Genomic DNA, 14775 nt, shown 5'->3' on the forward strand with positions numbered 1-14775 from the left:
TATGTAAGAATATAGATATAAAACCTCAAGAAAACACTAGCAAACCAAATCAAACAACATATACAAAGCATTACACACTATGTCCAAGTGAGATTTATCTCAGGAATGCAAGGTCAATTTAACATCTGAAAATCAATGTAATATACCACCTTAATAGAATAAAAGACCAAAAACCACATGATATCTCAGATGCAGGAAAAGCACTTAACAAAACTAAACACACTTTCAGGATGCAAACACTCAATGAACAAGTAACAGAGGGATCTTCTTCAACTTGATAAAGGGCATTTATAAACAACCCATGGCTAATATGATCATTCATAAAAATCTAAAAACTTTCCCCCCCAAGATTAGGAAGAAGACAAGTGTTCTGGTCTCATCACTTCTATTGAACATTGTACTGGAGGATCCAGGATGCTTATGCAAGAAAAACAAAGAAAAAGGAAAGAGGCATCTAGATTGGAAAAAAGTAACTTATCTCTATTTGCAAATGATATGATCTTGTAAACAGAAAATCCTAAGAAAGTCACTCCCTCACACACAAAACTATTGATTAATAAATGATTTCAGCAAGGTTGTGAAATACATGATCAATATGCAAAATCAGTGGTATATTTATGGCCTAGGAATGAACAGTTCCAAAATGAAATTAAGTAAACAATTCCATTTACAATAGCACCAAAATATACTAAAATACTGAGGAATCAGTTTAAATAAAAGCAATCCCAGCACTTTGGGAGGCCAAGGCGGGTGGATCATGAGGTGAGGAGACTGAGACCATCCTGGCTAACATGGTGAAACCCATCTCTACCAAAAATACAAAAAATTAGCCAGACGTGGTGGCATGTGCCTGTAGTCCCAGCTACTTGGGAGGCTAAGGCAGGAGGCTTGCTTGAACCCAGGAGGTGTAGGTTGCAGTGAGCTGAGATCGCACCACTGCATTCCAGCCTGTGTGACAGAGCAAGACTGTGTCTCAAAAAAACCCCCAAAAAACCAAAAAGCCAAGAAACAAAAACAAAAACAAACAAAAAAAGCAAGACTTGCATGCTGAAAATTACAATTAAAATTAAAGAATATATAAATAAACAGAAAGACCATCCTGTGTTCATGCTTTGCAAGATGTAATATCACTAGTATGACAGTACTTCCTAATTTGATCTAGAGATTCAACCCAATCCCTATGACCATTCTGGTCGTCATTTTTTAAATACTTTTTTCAGAAAGAATAAACTTATTCAAAATTAATATGAAAATGCAAGGGACACAGAAGAGCTAAATCAATCTGGAAAATGAAAAAGAGTTAGAGATTTACATTTTCTGATTTTAAATTTTACAACAAAGCTACAGTCATCCTGACAGTGAGATACAGATCAATGGAATAGAATTAAAAGTCTAGAAATAAACCCTTATATTTGTGGTCAACTGATTTTTGACAAGAGCCCTGAGATAATTCAAGGGGAAAGAACAGTCCTTTTAACGAATGTGCTGGGACAACTGGGTAATCACATGCAAAACAGTGCAGTTGGAACCCTACCTCAAACCACACACAATAATGTGTGTGTTAACTCAAAATAGATCAGTCCTAAATGTGACAGCTAAAATGATAAAACTCACAGAATCACCGTGGCCCTGGGTTAGGTAATAATTTCTCATCTATGATACCAAAAGCATAAGTGATAAAGGAAAAAAAACTGGACTTCACCAAATTCAAAACTTCTGTGCATCAACTACTATAATCAAGAAAACAAAAAGAGAAAATGGAAGCAAATATTTGTAAACCACAGATCTGATCAGAAACTTTTATCCAGAAAATATAAAAAATACTTACAACTCAATAAAATGACAGCCAAATTCAAAAACAGACAAAAGATTTGAAAAGTTCTCCAAAAATATATATACAAATAAATAGCTAATTATCACATGAAAAGATGCTTAACATAATTAGTGATATGGTTTGGCTGTGTGTCCTCACCCAAATCTCATGTCAAATAATAATTCCCAGCATAGGAGGTGGGGCCTGGTGGGAGGTGACTAAATAATTGGGGCTGACCTCCCCTTTGCTGTTCTCCTGACAGTTCTCTACAAGACCTAGTTGTTTGAAAGTATGCAGCACCTCCGCTTCTTTCTCTCTGTCTCTCTCCTGTCGGCCATGTGAAGACTGAAGACGTCCTTTCTTCCCCTTTGTCTTCCACCACGACTGTAAGTTTCCTGAGGCCTCCCAGCCATGCTTCCTGTACAGCCTGGGGAACTGTGAGTCAATTAGGTCTCTTTGCCTTATAAATTACCCAGTCTCTGGTGTTTATTTATAGCAATATAAGAACAGACTAATACAATTGGTTATCAAGGAAATGCACAACAAATTCACAATGAGATACTACCTCATAGCCAGCAGGATGGTTAAAATTAAAAGGACAGAGAGTAACATGTGTTGATGATGATGTGAAGAACAAAATCCTCATACACTGCTAGAGGAACTGCAAAATGATACAGACGTTTTGGAAATATCTGGCAGTTCCTTAAAAGGTTAAACAGAATGAAAACATGACGTGGCAATTCCACTCCTGGGTATACCCAAGAGAAATGAAAATGTACGTTTACATAAAAATTCATGGCAGCATTAATAGCCAAAAAGTGGAAACAAACCAAAAAATGTCCATCAACAGATTAATGCATGAACAAAATGTGGTAAAAATCTATACAATGAAGTATTATTGAACAATAAAAAGGAATAAAGAACTGATACATACTGCAGTACATATGTATCCGTACTTTATTCCTTTTTAAATATGCTACTTAAAAGAAGTCAGTTAGAAAACACCAAACTGTATGATTCCATTCATATAAAATGTCCAGAATAGGCAAATCTATGGAGAGAGAAAGTAGATTGGTGGTTGCCTAGGTTGGAGGTTGGGGATTGGAGGAGGTTAGGGAGGGTATGAGGGCAAATGAGAGTAACTGTTAATGAGTATGGGGTTTCTTTTTGGGAGGATGAAGATGTTTTAAAAAGTTTGATAATATTAAGAAACTGATTACATTTCAATGTGATAATGGTACTGTGGTTTCATTTAAAAGGAAAATCAATCCTTATCTTTTAGAGATACATACTAAAATACTATGAACAAAATGATAAATGTCTAAGATTTGCTTGAAATATAGGGAAAGTGAACAGCTATACAGATGAAACAATATGGCAAATGGGGTCTGAGTATTAACATGATATTCATTATATTATATTGTCTATTTTTGCCTGTTTGAAATTTTCTATAATTAAAAACCAGGCTGGACATGGTGGCTCATGCCTGTAATCCCAACACTTTGGGAGGCTGAGGTGACAGGATTGCTTGAACCGAGGAGTTCAAGACCAGCCTAAGCAACATAGTGAGATCCCCTCTCTACAAAAAATAAAAAAAATAGCCAGCTATGGTGGCTTATGCCAGTAGTCCCAGCTAAGGTGGGAGGCTTGCTTAAGCTTGGGAGGCTGAAGCTGCAGTGAGTTATGCTCATACCATCGCATGCCAGCCTGGGCAACAGAGTGAGACTCTGTCTCACAAAACAACAAAAAATGACAGGCACTTACTGCATCACACAGGTCAATTTCCTTCAGGTAACCTATTCTACCAACAATGCAATTATTTCACAATCAGTACGAAAGATAACTTTAACACCAAAATTCCACGATGCCTTTTTGACTCCTGAAGCATAATTAATACTCAGTGTAGAATACACTGAAAAGCACCTTAATTTCTATAATTTTTGTTCTTTCAATATAAGTTCTTATGTAAAAAGAAAAACAGCTGGGCGCAGTGGCTCATACCTGTAATCCCAGCATTTTGGGAGGCCAAGGTGGGTGGATCACCTAAGGTCAGGAGTTCGAGACCAGCCTGACCAACATGATGAAACCCCATCTCTACTAAAAATACAAAATTAGCTGGGTGTGGTGGCACGAGACTGTAATCCCAGCTACTTGCAAGGCTGAGGCAGGAGAATTGCTTGAACCCAGGAGGCAGAGGTTGAAGTGAGCCAAGATCACACCATTGCATTCCAGCCTGGGCAACAAGAACAAAACTCTATCTCAAAAAAAAAAAAGTGCTTGCTTCAGCTGCACATATACTAAAATTGGAATGATACAGAGAAGATTAGCATGGCCCCTGCGCAAGGATTACACGAAAATTCGTGAAGCATTCCATATTTCCAAGAAAGATAAAAAAACAATTTCACCATAGCTATTTCACAGAGAGCAGGTCTACCAAGATCCTCCAGTTCAGAGATACTATCGTTCTCAGCATTCAGTTCAACTAAATAATACAAAGCAAGTTCCTCTGTACCTGTTTAAGCACTCAAGGTTTAATATGCCATGCAACTTGCATGTTGGCAAAACTTTTTCTGTGAAAGGTCAGATATTAAATATTTTAGAAATAGCAGGTGATATGGTACTGTTCCAACTTCGGACTCTGCAGTTGTAGTATGAAAGCAGGCATAGACAAATGAGCATAGCTGTGTTCCACTGAAACTTTACTTACAAAAACAAGTGGCAGGCCAGATTTGGCTAGTGGGCAGTAGTTTGCTTACTCCTGTGCTAGAGGTTATTTGACCATGGCAAGTAATTGAAAAGATAAAAAAGGATGAAAATATAATTTAGAATACATATCGGCAACAAAAATCATCATGTAAAGAATATATACTTGTATACGAAGTACAGTACTCACAGGTGTTTGGATCATCATGGCTCGTTGATCTCTCATTGTTCTTACAATATCTAGTGGATAAACTGGCTGATTGCATTCAATGAGACACATGGCTGTTTCCATAGTGATAAGAACTCCAGTTCTTCCAATTCCAGCACTAAAAAGGACACATACAGGCAAGGTCTTACTGATACTATTCTGTTAAACTACTTGCAGCTTTTGTGCATAAAACTGAATTATAATACAGAAGAACAGTATCATTTTAATGTTTTATATTATAAAAGTAGCAAGCCAAATACAGAATATTTTGAAAACAGAAAAAAAAAGTACTGACTCCTTTAATATCAATTAAATATTCTGTATCTTCCATCTACCACATTAGTTCGAAAGAGACTTATTTTAAAAGAGTTAAATTTCAGTTTTTAAAATCTGAACAAGGAATAGAAGCTTACTGAAGCAACTCCTCTTTAAAATGCAAAATGATAGAATGACAATAATAAACCATAAATGAATGCACAAAAGACAATATTTGATACTCAATATAAAATACGCCTTCTTTTTTTTTTTTTTTTTTTTTTTTTGAGATGAAGTCTCGCTCTGTCACCCAGGCTGGAGTGCAATGGTGCCATCTCAGCTCACTGCAACCTCCACCTCCTGGGCTCAAGTGATTCTCCTGTCTCAGCCTCTCAAGTAACTGGAATTACAAACATGCGCTCCCACGCCCAGCTAATATTTTTGTATTTTTAATAGAGACAGAGTTTTGCCATGTTGGCCAGGCTGGTCTCAAACTCCTGACCTCAGGTGATCTGCCCATCTCAGCCTTCCAAAGTGCTGCATTCTAGGCATGAGCCACTGCTCTTGGCCTCATTTTTAAATAAAATCTAAATTAAACTTTACCACTGAGCCAAGAACAACTTTTTAACTTCTAATCTGTGAACACAAATGCAGTAGTTATCAGGAACTCGGGATGTAAAATGGCCAAATGTGTTTCACTGTTCTTGCTACTTTGCCTCTCAAATTTTTGTCTATAATCTGTTTTGATGACTTGAAAGTCTACTTTTAAAATGTGCTATAAAGTTTAAGAATAAAGAGATATCTCAATATATCCTCTGAATAAATTACTTAATAAAGGTGGCCATAATAGGGAGGGAAAAACTTCTGTCTCCTAATCTCTGGGTCAGTAGCAGTAAAGGCTGGAATAGCCATTTTTGGCCCTTTGAGGGTGGGCAAAAGGGACCTGGTCTCAAAGGAATAAAGTGCCTACTGTTTACTTAAAGCTTTTAGAAGTAGCATATCCTTTAGTAGGGCCACTCCAAGAGAGGTAGGAGTACTCAATGAATGTCCTAAGAGGAGCCACAGGCAAGAAAGGAGGAAGAGAATCTCAATATTAGGCTGTAACCTAATGTCTATGCCACTGTCTGAATGAGTCCCCTAAAATTCCTATGTTGAAACTTAATCACGAATGTGATAATATTAAGAGGTAGAACCAGTGAGGTGTGGTGGCTCATGCCTATAATCCCAGCACTTTGGGAGGTTGAGGCAGGTGGATCCCTTGAGCGCGGAAGATTGAGACCAACCTGCGCAACATGGCAAAAACCCAACTCTACAAAAAAATACAAAAATTAGCCAGGTGTGGTGGTGCACCTGTACCTCCAGCTACTCGTGTGGCTGAGGCAGGAGGATCACTTGAGCCTAGGAGGCAGGGATTACAGTGAGCCATGATAATGCCATTGCACTCTAGCCTGTGTGAGAGTGTGAGACTCAACTCAAAAAAAAAGAAAAAAGAAAAGGTAGGACCTTTAGGAAGTGATTAAGTCATGAGGGCAGATCCCCCATGGATGGGATTAGGGCCCTTATAAAAGGACTTTAGAGAGTGAGTTCACCCCTTCTGTCCCATAGCATATGAGGAAACAGCATTTGTCCTGTCCAGAGAATAACACAACAAAGTGCCATAATGGAAGCAGAGAGTAGCCCTCATGAGACTCTCATTAGAACCTGTGTGTACCTTGATCTTGAACTTACTAGCCTTCAGGAGTATAAGAAATACATTTCTGTTCCTTTTAAATTACCCAGTCTCAAATATTATGTTACAGCAGCACATATGGACTAAGACAGCCCACAATTCTGTATTTCATCAAACCTATCATAAATTGTTAAGACCAATTTCAGAGGTGTCAAAATATGAAGAGGAGGAGCATCTAAAAATCAGTGCAATCAATATTATTTTTATGTCTTATGATAAAGTCACTGCCAATCATATGTTAGAACATATCCTTTGCATTCTACCTTCAGAGCATGGCTTTGAGCTCTAATTATCACAGTGACAATAACTACATAAAGGACAAAGTATGTACTCTCTCTTAAAAATGACATATCTGTTCAGCTATACATTCATAAAAGACAGAAAACAGAATACCTGCAATGGACAACAACAGGTTCTTCCTTGCCAGCCCTCTTATTTCGTACATGACAAACAAAATCTAGAAAGTCACTCGAATCATCAGGGACTCCATGGTCGGGCCAGGCTATGTACTGGATCTGAGTGAGCGGACGACTTTCATTTTTCTAAGAGCAAATGAAAAATTATGTACCTTGACTTTGGTATTATTAAAACTGTCCCTATAAACCTCATAAAATTAATCAGGAAAGAAGGGAGGGGGAGACAAAACTAAACCCAGCTTCCAGCACACTCAGCATTGATCAGTAGGTCAGCTGCTCTCTGACCTGCTTCCTCATCGCTGTTTGGTGCCTGTTTGCCTCAGAATCCCATAGACCCCATTACAGGATTATAGTTCCCCTTACTGCTCTACAGATAACAACTTGGGATATTATAAGATGTTAAATTTCCCCTTTGAGACATTATTTTGGGTCCTGCATACTAATGAAACTACTTACTCAGTTGGTCTCAAGAACCCTGAGATAAGCTAACTCACCAAAAAATGTAGCTTCCACCTCCTGATAATTTCATCCACCTTATCCCAATCAATCAACAACTTTAATTTCCCAGCCCCTTGCTCTCCACAATCCCCTTAAAAACCCCATCCCAGATCTTATCTCCTTGGGGAGATGATTTGCAGGTCTCCTCCCATCTCCTTGCTCCCCTGCAATCATTAAACTCTTTATCTGCTGTATCCCTGCTGTCTCAGTGTATTGGTCTGTTACTGCACAGCAGGAATACGAAACTGTTGGTACTATGACGTTATCTTTAAGATATATTCGTGTCATTTGAATTTTAGAAGAAAAGCAAAACCAACCACTCCTCCACCAAAAGTTATGTATAAACTCATTAGAATGACAAATTTCAGCATAGGAAAGAAACCTTTATAGAAATAGTTGTAACCATTTAAGTATTGGCTAATTACATTACTACTCTTTTTATAACTCAATTTCTATATGTGTAAAGTATATTTAAGATGATACTCAAGTAAACAGGTAGAAACAAACTAAGACCCAGATAAATACTTAAAGAAAACTAAGGAATTCTTGGGTAAGCAAAAATGGTAAAGAATATTTTTTTGTGAAGAAAGCTGAACTAATCCTCACACAATGCAGACGAAATTATGGAAATCAGAAAAATAAAAATTCAAGACAAATGTATATTAAAAACTGGAGACAATAAAAACACAAAGTCAAACAGTGGGATTAATTCTTTTTGGAGAGCCAATGGCTGGTATAATGGAGACAGTAAGAGTGCTGGGTTTAGATACATCTTGATTCAAATCTTGACTCTGCCAGTTATGGCATTCAATGTTTCAGAACCTAATCTCCTTCAACTGGAAAATGAAACAACATCTATGCTTTAAAGAAACAGTCTTATGCTAAAAAGTCTCCATGAGAGGACCTGTAAATCACCCAATCAGCTACTTGGCACCATATACTCAATAACTGGTTGCTATAGTCATTCAACACTATAACTATGGTTGGTGCCATTTATACTAAAGAGAGCTTCCTGAAAAGTAAAAGTAAAATGTATTCAAGACTTGAGGTAGCATTTGCTATCACTGATCCATCCATGTATGTATTTCTTTATGGGAGCAAACTTATTTTCCCAATTATGTTTGGCTCAAACTTTAGAAACTAACTCATGTCTTAGTTCTAATACACTCAGGGTATGTAAAGAAAAGTCACTATGGTATAAAAAACTGTCATGGATAATCTACAGGTGGAGTATAATAGATAAACATTATTTATACATACATAGCCATTATCATTATCTATTTGAGAAAAGGAAGAAATATCTTATTGGGTTGACCTGTTACATTAGACCATGTGCCCTCAAACCCTAAATTCATTCTGATGGATCTAGCCCATAAAATCTTGAAATTTTAAAATTCTTGCAGTTTTAGCTTCATTCAATGCTAGATTCATTTTCTATAAATTAGCACAACTTCTGGGTTCTTCCCTTTTAGTCAGTAAGGCTCTGTCTCTCTGGTTTCCTTTAATCGTCCTCTTGGGGTTAGAGGGGAGTTCCCATTTCCAAAGGCTTGACCATTGGTGGGGTAGTCCTGGGCACTCATAGCTTGTGCTGTTTGCTCTTCTCCAGCAGTTACTTCCTTCTTGTAATCCCTTTTAAAACCAAAGGTGGTTGGCAGGGGGTATCTAGCTGCAGGCAGTGAAAGTAGGGTGTACTGTCTCTAGCAGCCTGACAGAACTGGCAGCATGATGCTCTCTATATACATCTTCCAGTTGGGATACTGAGCCATCATTTATTAATCAGTTTCAATCAAAGCCAAGGGGACTGACCCAGGCAGAATTAAGAGCTGGAAATTAGAAATCTACACTCCATCTGCTCTCAGAGGTTCCTGGTTATAATCTTTTCCTTCTTAAGGGGACTGTGAAGTTGCTCTCTTCTACTCTTTTAAGAAAAGAAAATAATTTAATAGCTTTCAATTGTTTTTTACATTTCCACAGACATACCCAAATACTGTACTGATATTACCTGGAGTCAAAGATTTTTTTATAACCAAAAATATTTAAATAGTTGTTCTGAATAGGCAAAGTAGTAAGAGTAATAAATATTATTTACCACATTCCTTTTTCACTGACCATTCATATTTAGTCATAGAAACTGGAGAATAACAATTATATAATAGAATAGGGTAATACTCTTAATGAAATTCCAAAGTACCCCACTAAAGCAGATAAATAAATCAACAATTTTTATAGTATTTCCTAGTAACCAGTATTCAAACTAAAAACATTTTCAGCTTTGAGTCTTTGCCTTGAACACAACAGTTCTAATAAACAGATATCCTGCCCTCTTACCTCTTGGTTAAACAGTGTCATCTTTCTGAAGATATAGGCAGTGTTCCCTTCTTCAGAGTGGCAGGTAACTTGGTAGCATCCATAAGATGAACTGCCTGTGGGTTCTGGCCAATATTGGTGACATTTAACCTAATATTGATACAAATAAATAAATAATAAATAAATAAAATAATATGCATATGGATTCAAGCTGTTTAAAAATGTTTTAGTTTTTAATAAATTTCAAACTTACGGAAAAGTTACAAGAATAATTTAATGAAATTCATCTAGATCTGCCAACTAGTGTTTTTCTCTTCCTTTGTTTTTTTTTTTGAGATGGAGTTTCATTCTTTTTGCCCAGGCTGCAGTGCAATGGCACAATCTTGGCTCACTGCAACCTCCACCTCCTGGGTTCAAGTGATTCTCCTCCCTCAGCCTCCCAAGTAGCTGGGATTACAGGTATGTGAGACCACATCCAGCTATTTTTGTATTTTTAGTAGGGACGAGGTTTCACCATATTGGTCAGGCTGGTCTCGAACTTGTGACCTCAGGTGATCTGCCCGCCTCAGCCTCCCAAAGCAGTGGGATTACAGGCATGAGCCACTGCGCCCAGCTGACATTTTTTTTGTTGTCACTTTTTTCCCTTTGTAATAATAAGTATTCTGGCTATATTTTGAGACTGCAAATATCCTCATTAAATCTTAACATTTTTAAAAACAGCTGTAATGACATAATTCGTATACCATACCACTCACTCATTTATTGCATACAATAGTTTTTAGTATATTCACAGAACTGTGCGAACACCACCACAATTACTTTTAGAACATTCCCATTACACCCAAAATAAACCCTATACCAATTAGTAGTTACTGTTCATACCCCCTCATCCGTTCCCCTTATCTCACCTCAGATCTAGACCACCATAATCTACTTTATGTCCCTACAAAGTTGCCTATCCTGGATATTTCATAAAAATGGAATCATTCAATATGTGATCTTTTTGACCTCTTTCACTATGCTAAGTATTTTCCAGTTTACCCATGCTGTAGTCTGTATCACTACTTTATTCCTTTATATTGCTAAATAATATTCAACCTTAAGACTATACCACATTTTATTTCATATATTTGAGTTGTTTCTACATTTTGGCTATTATAAATGCTGCTGCTATGAATGCTCATGTACAAATTTTTGTGTGGACAGAGCTTTTCAACTCTTTTGGATCTAGGAATGAAATTAATAAGTTATGCCAACTTGACGTTTAACTTTTTGAGGAACTACAAGACTGTTTTCCAAAATGATTTTATAAACCCCCCAGCAGTGTAGGAGGGTTCTGATTTATCCATATCATCCCTAGCACTTTTTATTGGTACTTTTTATTTTAGCCATCCTTGTGAATATAAAGTCTCACTAAGGTTTTGATCTGCACTCCCTGATGATAATGATGTTAAGCATCTTTTCTTGTGCTTCTTAGTGATTTGTATACCTTCTTTGGAGAACTATTAAGATTCGTTGCCCATTTTTAAATTCCATTATTTATAATTTTACTGTTGAGTTGTAAAGAGCTCTGTACATACTTTAGATATAAGTCCCTTAACAGATGTATATTAATCCCTTTAAATAATAACAATGACAGTTGTGGCTAATACTTATGTCACATCTATTTATGTGTTAGGCACAGTTTTATGCACTTAACCATGATGATTTAAAACAAGAAACCACAAGAAAAGAAGATTAAAAGTTACAAAAGCTTAAATAAACATGAATACTTTGACTACATATGTGCAGTATAATTTGAAAAAAGCCCAAGCAATGTGTAAGATTCAACTATGACTTACTCTGCCACGTTCAACTTGTGTGGTCAACATTACAACCATAGAGGAGCCTTGTTCCCAAGTCATCTGCCAAAAATCTGTACAAGTGTGTGGTAATGGCCCTTGACAAGCAATGTACTGATTTATAATGCTGGAAGAAGGAATTTCCATCTAGAAAGAAAAGGGCACGAAAATAAAATGTTTTGCATTACTTATCAGGAATATGAAAATCATCCACTGACTATTATAGTAAATATAACTAATCTCAATAAACTGCCGTCAGTAAAACAAATCTTTATCAATTTCTTATTTGTAGAAGAAATTTCATGGCGATGGTCAATAGTTACATATATTTATCTTTTAATTAGTGGAAATAAGAATTTAAATACTTTGCAAATATTTTTCTGGGCCCAAGTGATCCTCTTGCCTTGGCCTCCCAAAGTGCTGAGATTACAGGTGTGAACTACACCCAGCCTATTATGATTTTAAAAGTAGCTTAACACAGAATTCTGTTTCAGAGGCAGAGACATGGTAAAGAAATACAAAATATTTATCTGTAAATAGTTTATTGGTAAAATCTGTGAAGAACAAAAATTCTGCCACTTGTTTTAGCTTGAATTTTTACATGTAAAATAACTTTAGAGGTTATTAGAAGTACATTTCAAGTTCATAATTTTTAGAAAGAGGTAAGATAGTATTTGGGAAAGATGAGTCATCAGTCATCCTACTACATTTTGAGATTAACTTTTTTTAAAAGGTGATATATGCACATGATAATTCAAAGAAAAACAAAGAGTGAATGAAGAAAGTCTATTCTCCCATTTCAGCTACTTTTGTTTACACCCAGGAAGGTAATTTTTTTCTCTGTTTGTCATATAGCCTTCTCAGAGACATTCTATACACAATACACAGCGTATATGCAAAACTAACTTCCCACTTTTCTGTAAAACTGTTTTTAAAAAATGGTAGCATACTATGCATTATGTTGTTCTGCTTATTTCTCTTTTTTACTTGATTTTTGAGATCATGTTTGATTAGTACATAAAATTTTACCCTTTTAAATGGCTCTACTATATAAATATACAACAAAATATTTAATACAGATTTAAGACCTTGATAATCTATATGCTGGCAGTTAACAAGGCTAAACTGAATATTTTTGTAAACCTAACATTTTTGTGCAATGTAGAAATATATTTCTCTTTATACAAAAATACAGGCCTTATTTAAAAAAGGTCTTATCAGAGGTATATTCTTAAGTAGCAAATCCTCCAACAAGGATTCTCTATTTGCAAATTTGACTACTTGTTAAAATTTATTCATAACCCTCAAAACAGGAAGAAATGGCAATGCTAAATCAAAATGTATGTGCATTAAAAATTTTGATATACAATGCCAAGTTGCTCTCCGAAGAGGTTCTACCAATAAATACTTCCACCAATAATGTATGAAGAGTGTTTATTCTCTATACTCTCATTAATATATCCATAATTCCTCATCCACAGTTCTGAAACTCCCAATGCTGTGAAATGCATGTTTTTTATTTTTGTAATCTTGCCCCAACCTGTGCTCATTTGACAGCAAATCTGACCTGAACTGACCTAAGATTATTTGTACTCTTTATTAGTCTTACTTAGGGAGAATATATTATAGCTTGCTGTTAACTATTCAGACATATTGATTACAGGGCACATGTCTCATAGACTGCCAGTCATGTTACTTATGATAGTATATGGTATATGTACCAAATAACCTTTCAAAATTCCAAAAATTTGGAATCCCAAAGAATATTTTTCTATATTCTCCCACTCAATGCCCCTTTATGTGGAGAATGAGGTGTTCCTATGTTGCCTAGGCAGGTCTCAAACTCCTTGGCTGAAGCTGTCCCCAGCCTACGTCTCTCTTAAGTGCTAGGATTACAGGCATGAGCTCCTACTATGCCTGGCCCCAAAGCACATTTAATTGAAGGTTTCACATAAAGAATGTGGACCTACATGTAGGTAATATCAAACTTTTGCTCTTTCAATCTCATAGGTGAAATAGTAATTCCTTATAGTTTTCATTTGCAGTTTTCTTTTTTGTAAATTGCATGTATTTTTCATTTAACTCTGTTTGATATAATTTTTCTAAGTGTTATAACAGTATTGTGGTTTTGCTACCAAAATAAAAGCCCTTAGAAGAGTTATATTCTTAAGTAGCTAATACTCCATCAAGGAGTCTCTATTTGCAAATTTGACTACTTGCTAAAATTAATTCATAACCCTCAAAACAGTTGCAGGGACTTCTTGGTCATCTAGTAGACATTCTCAGAACAGTGAAAAATTTGAGTCAGCTGAAGATATGCACATTTCCAGGTGAGATGAAACGAAGCAACTTGACATTTTGTTTTAGCTCTCATACTGAAAACAAGTGGCCTTTTTGCATTCTATGTAGTGCCATATTTTTCACCTTTTTGATTTTTTTACTGGTGATTTTGCTGTTTAAAAATGGCCCCCACCTATGGTTTTAAAGTGCTGACTAGTGTTTCTAAGTGCAAGAAGGATGTGATATACCTCATGGAGAAACTATGTGTGTTAGATAAGCTTCCTTGAGGCATGAGTTACAGTGTTGTTGACTCTGAGTTCAAGGTTAATGAATCAGCAATATATATTAAGTAAAGTGTCTTTAAACAGAAACAACACTATGCATTAATCAGTTGACGAAAATGTTGTGACTTTAGGCCAGGGGGAATTTAACCCTGTATTTTCCCTAGAAGCAATGATTAAATATTCACTAATTTAGCATGTACAAAGACTTTCTAGAGCATGACAACATCGAATGGTGAGAATTAATTCCATTTATAAATACAGTGATATATGTGAGCTTAAAAATAATTTGGAGGTTATTACTTAGCTGAAACAAGATTGGCCACTGGTTGATAGCTCTTGAAGCTAGGTAAGAGGTATGGAGGGACTCATACTATTCTCTCTACTTTTGTATAGATTTAAAAATGACTATTAGAAATGTCATCTGCATAATTTCCTCTTCTA

The 14775-nt window shown here is 36.1% G+C and overlaps 1 protein-coding gene and 1 non-coding gene across 3 annotated transcripts in view; one reads left to right on the forward strand and one right to left on the reverse strand.

Moving 5' to 3' along the window:
* The window catches only part of PTPN4 (protein tyrosine phosphatase non-receptor type 4), a 219813-nt gene that overhangs the window by 11219 nt on the left and 193819 nt on the right, over positions 1 to 14775 (reverse strand). For both annotated transcript variants that reach the window (XM_032250629.1, XM_032250628.1), the window contains 4 exons: positions 11771 to 11917; positions 9951 to 10079; positions 7102 to 7250; positions 4707 to 4842 (listed from right to left, as the gene is read on the reverse strand). In XM_032250629.1, the coding sequence (XP_032106520.1) occupies positions 4707 to 4842; positions 7102 to 7250; positions 9951 to 10079; positions 11771 to 11917 (561 nt within the window). The remainder of the gene's footprint in view (positions 1 to 4706; positions 4843 to 7101; positions 7251 to 9950; positions 10080 to 11770; positions 11918 to 14775) is intronic.
* Positions 4087 to 4193, forward strand: LOC116531818. The gene has a single exon (XR_004260601.1). It is a non-coding gene; the product is annotated as a U6 spliceosomal RNA (small nuclear RNA).

This window comes from Sapajus apella, unplaced genomic scaffold, assembly GCF_009761245.1.
Source record: "Sapajus apella isolate SASKATOON/1434 unplaced genomic scaffold, GSC_monkey_1.0 scaffold72, whole genome shotgun sequence".
NCBI lineage: Eukaryota > Metazoa > Chordata > Mammalia > Primates > Cebidae > Sapajus > Sapajus apella.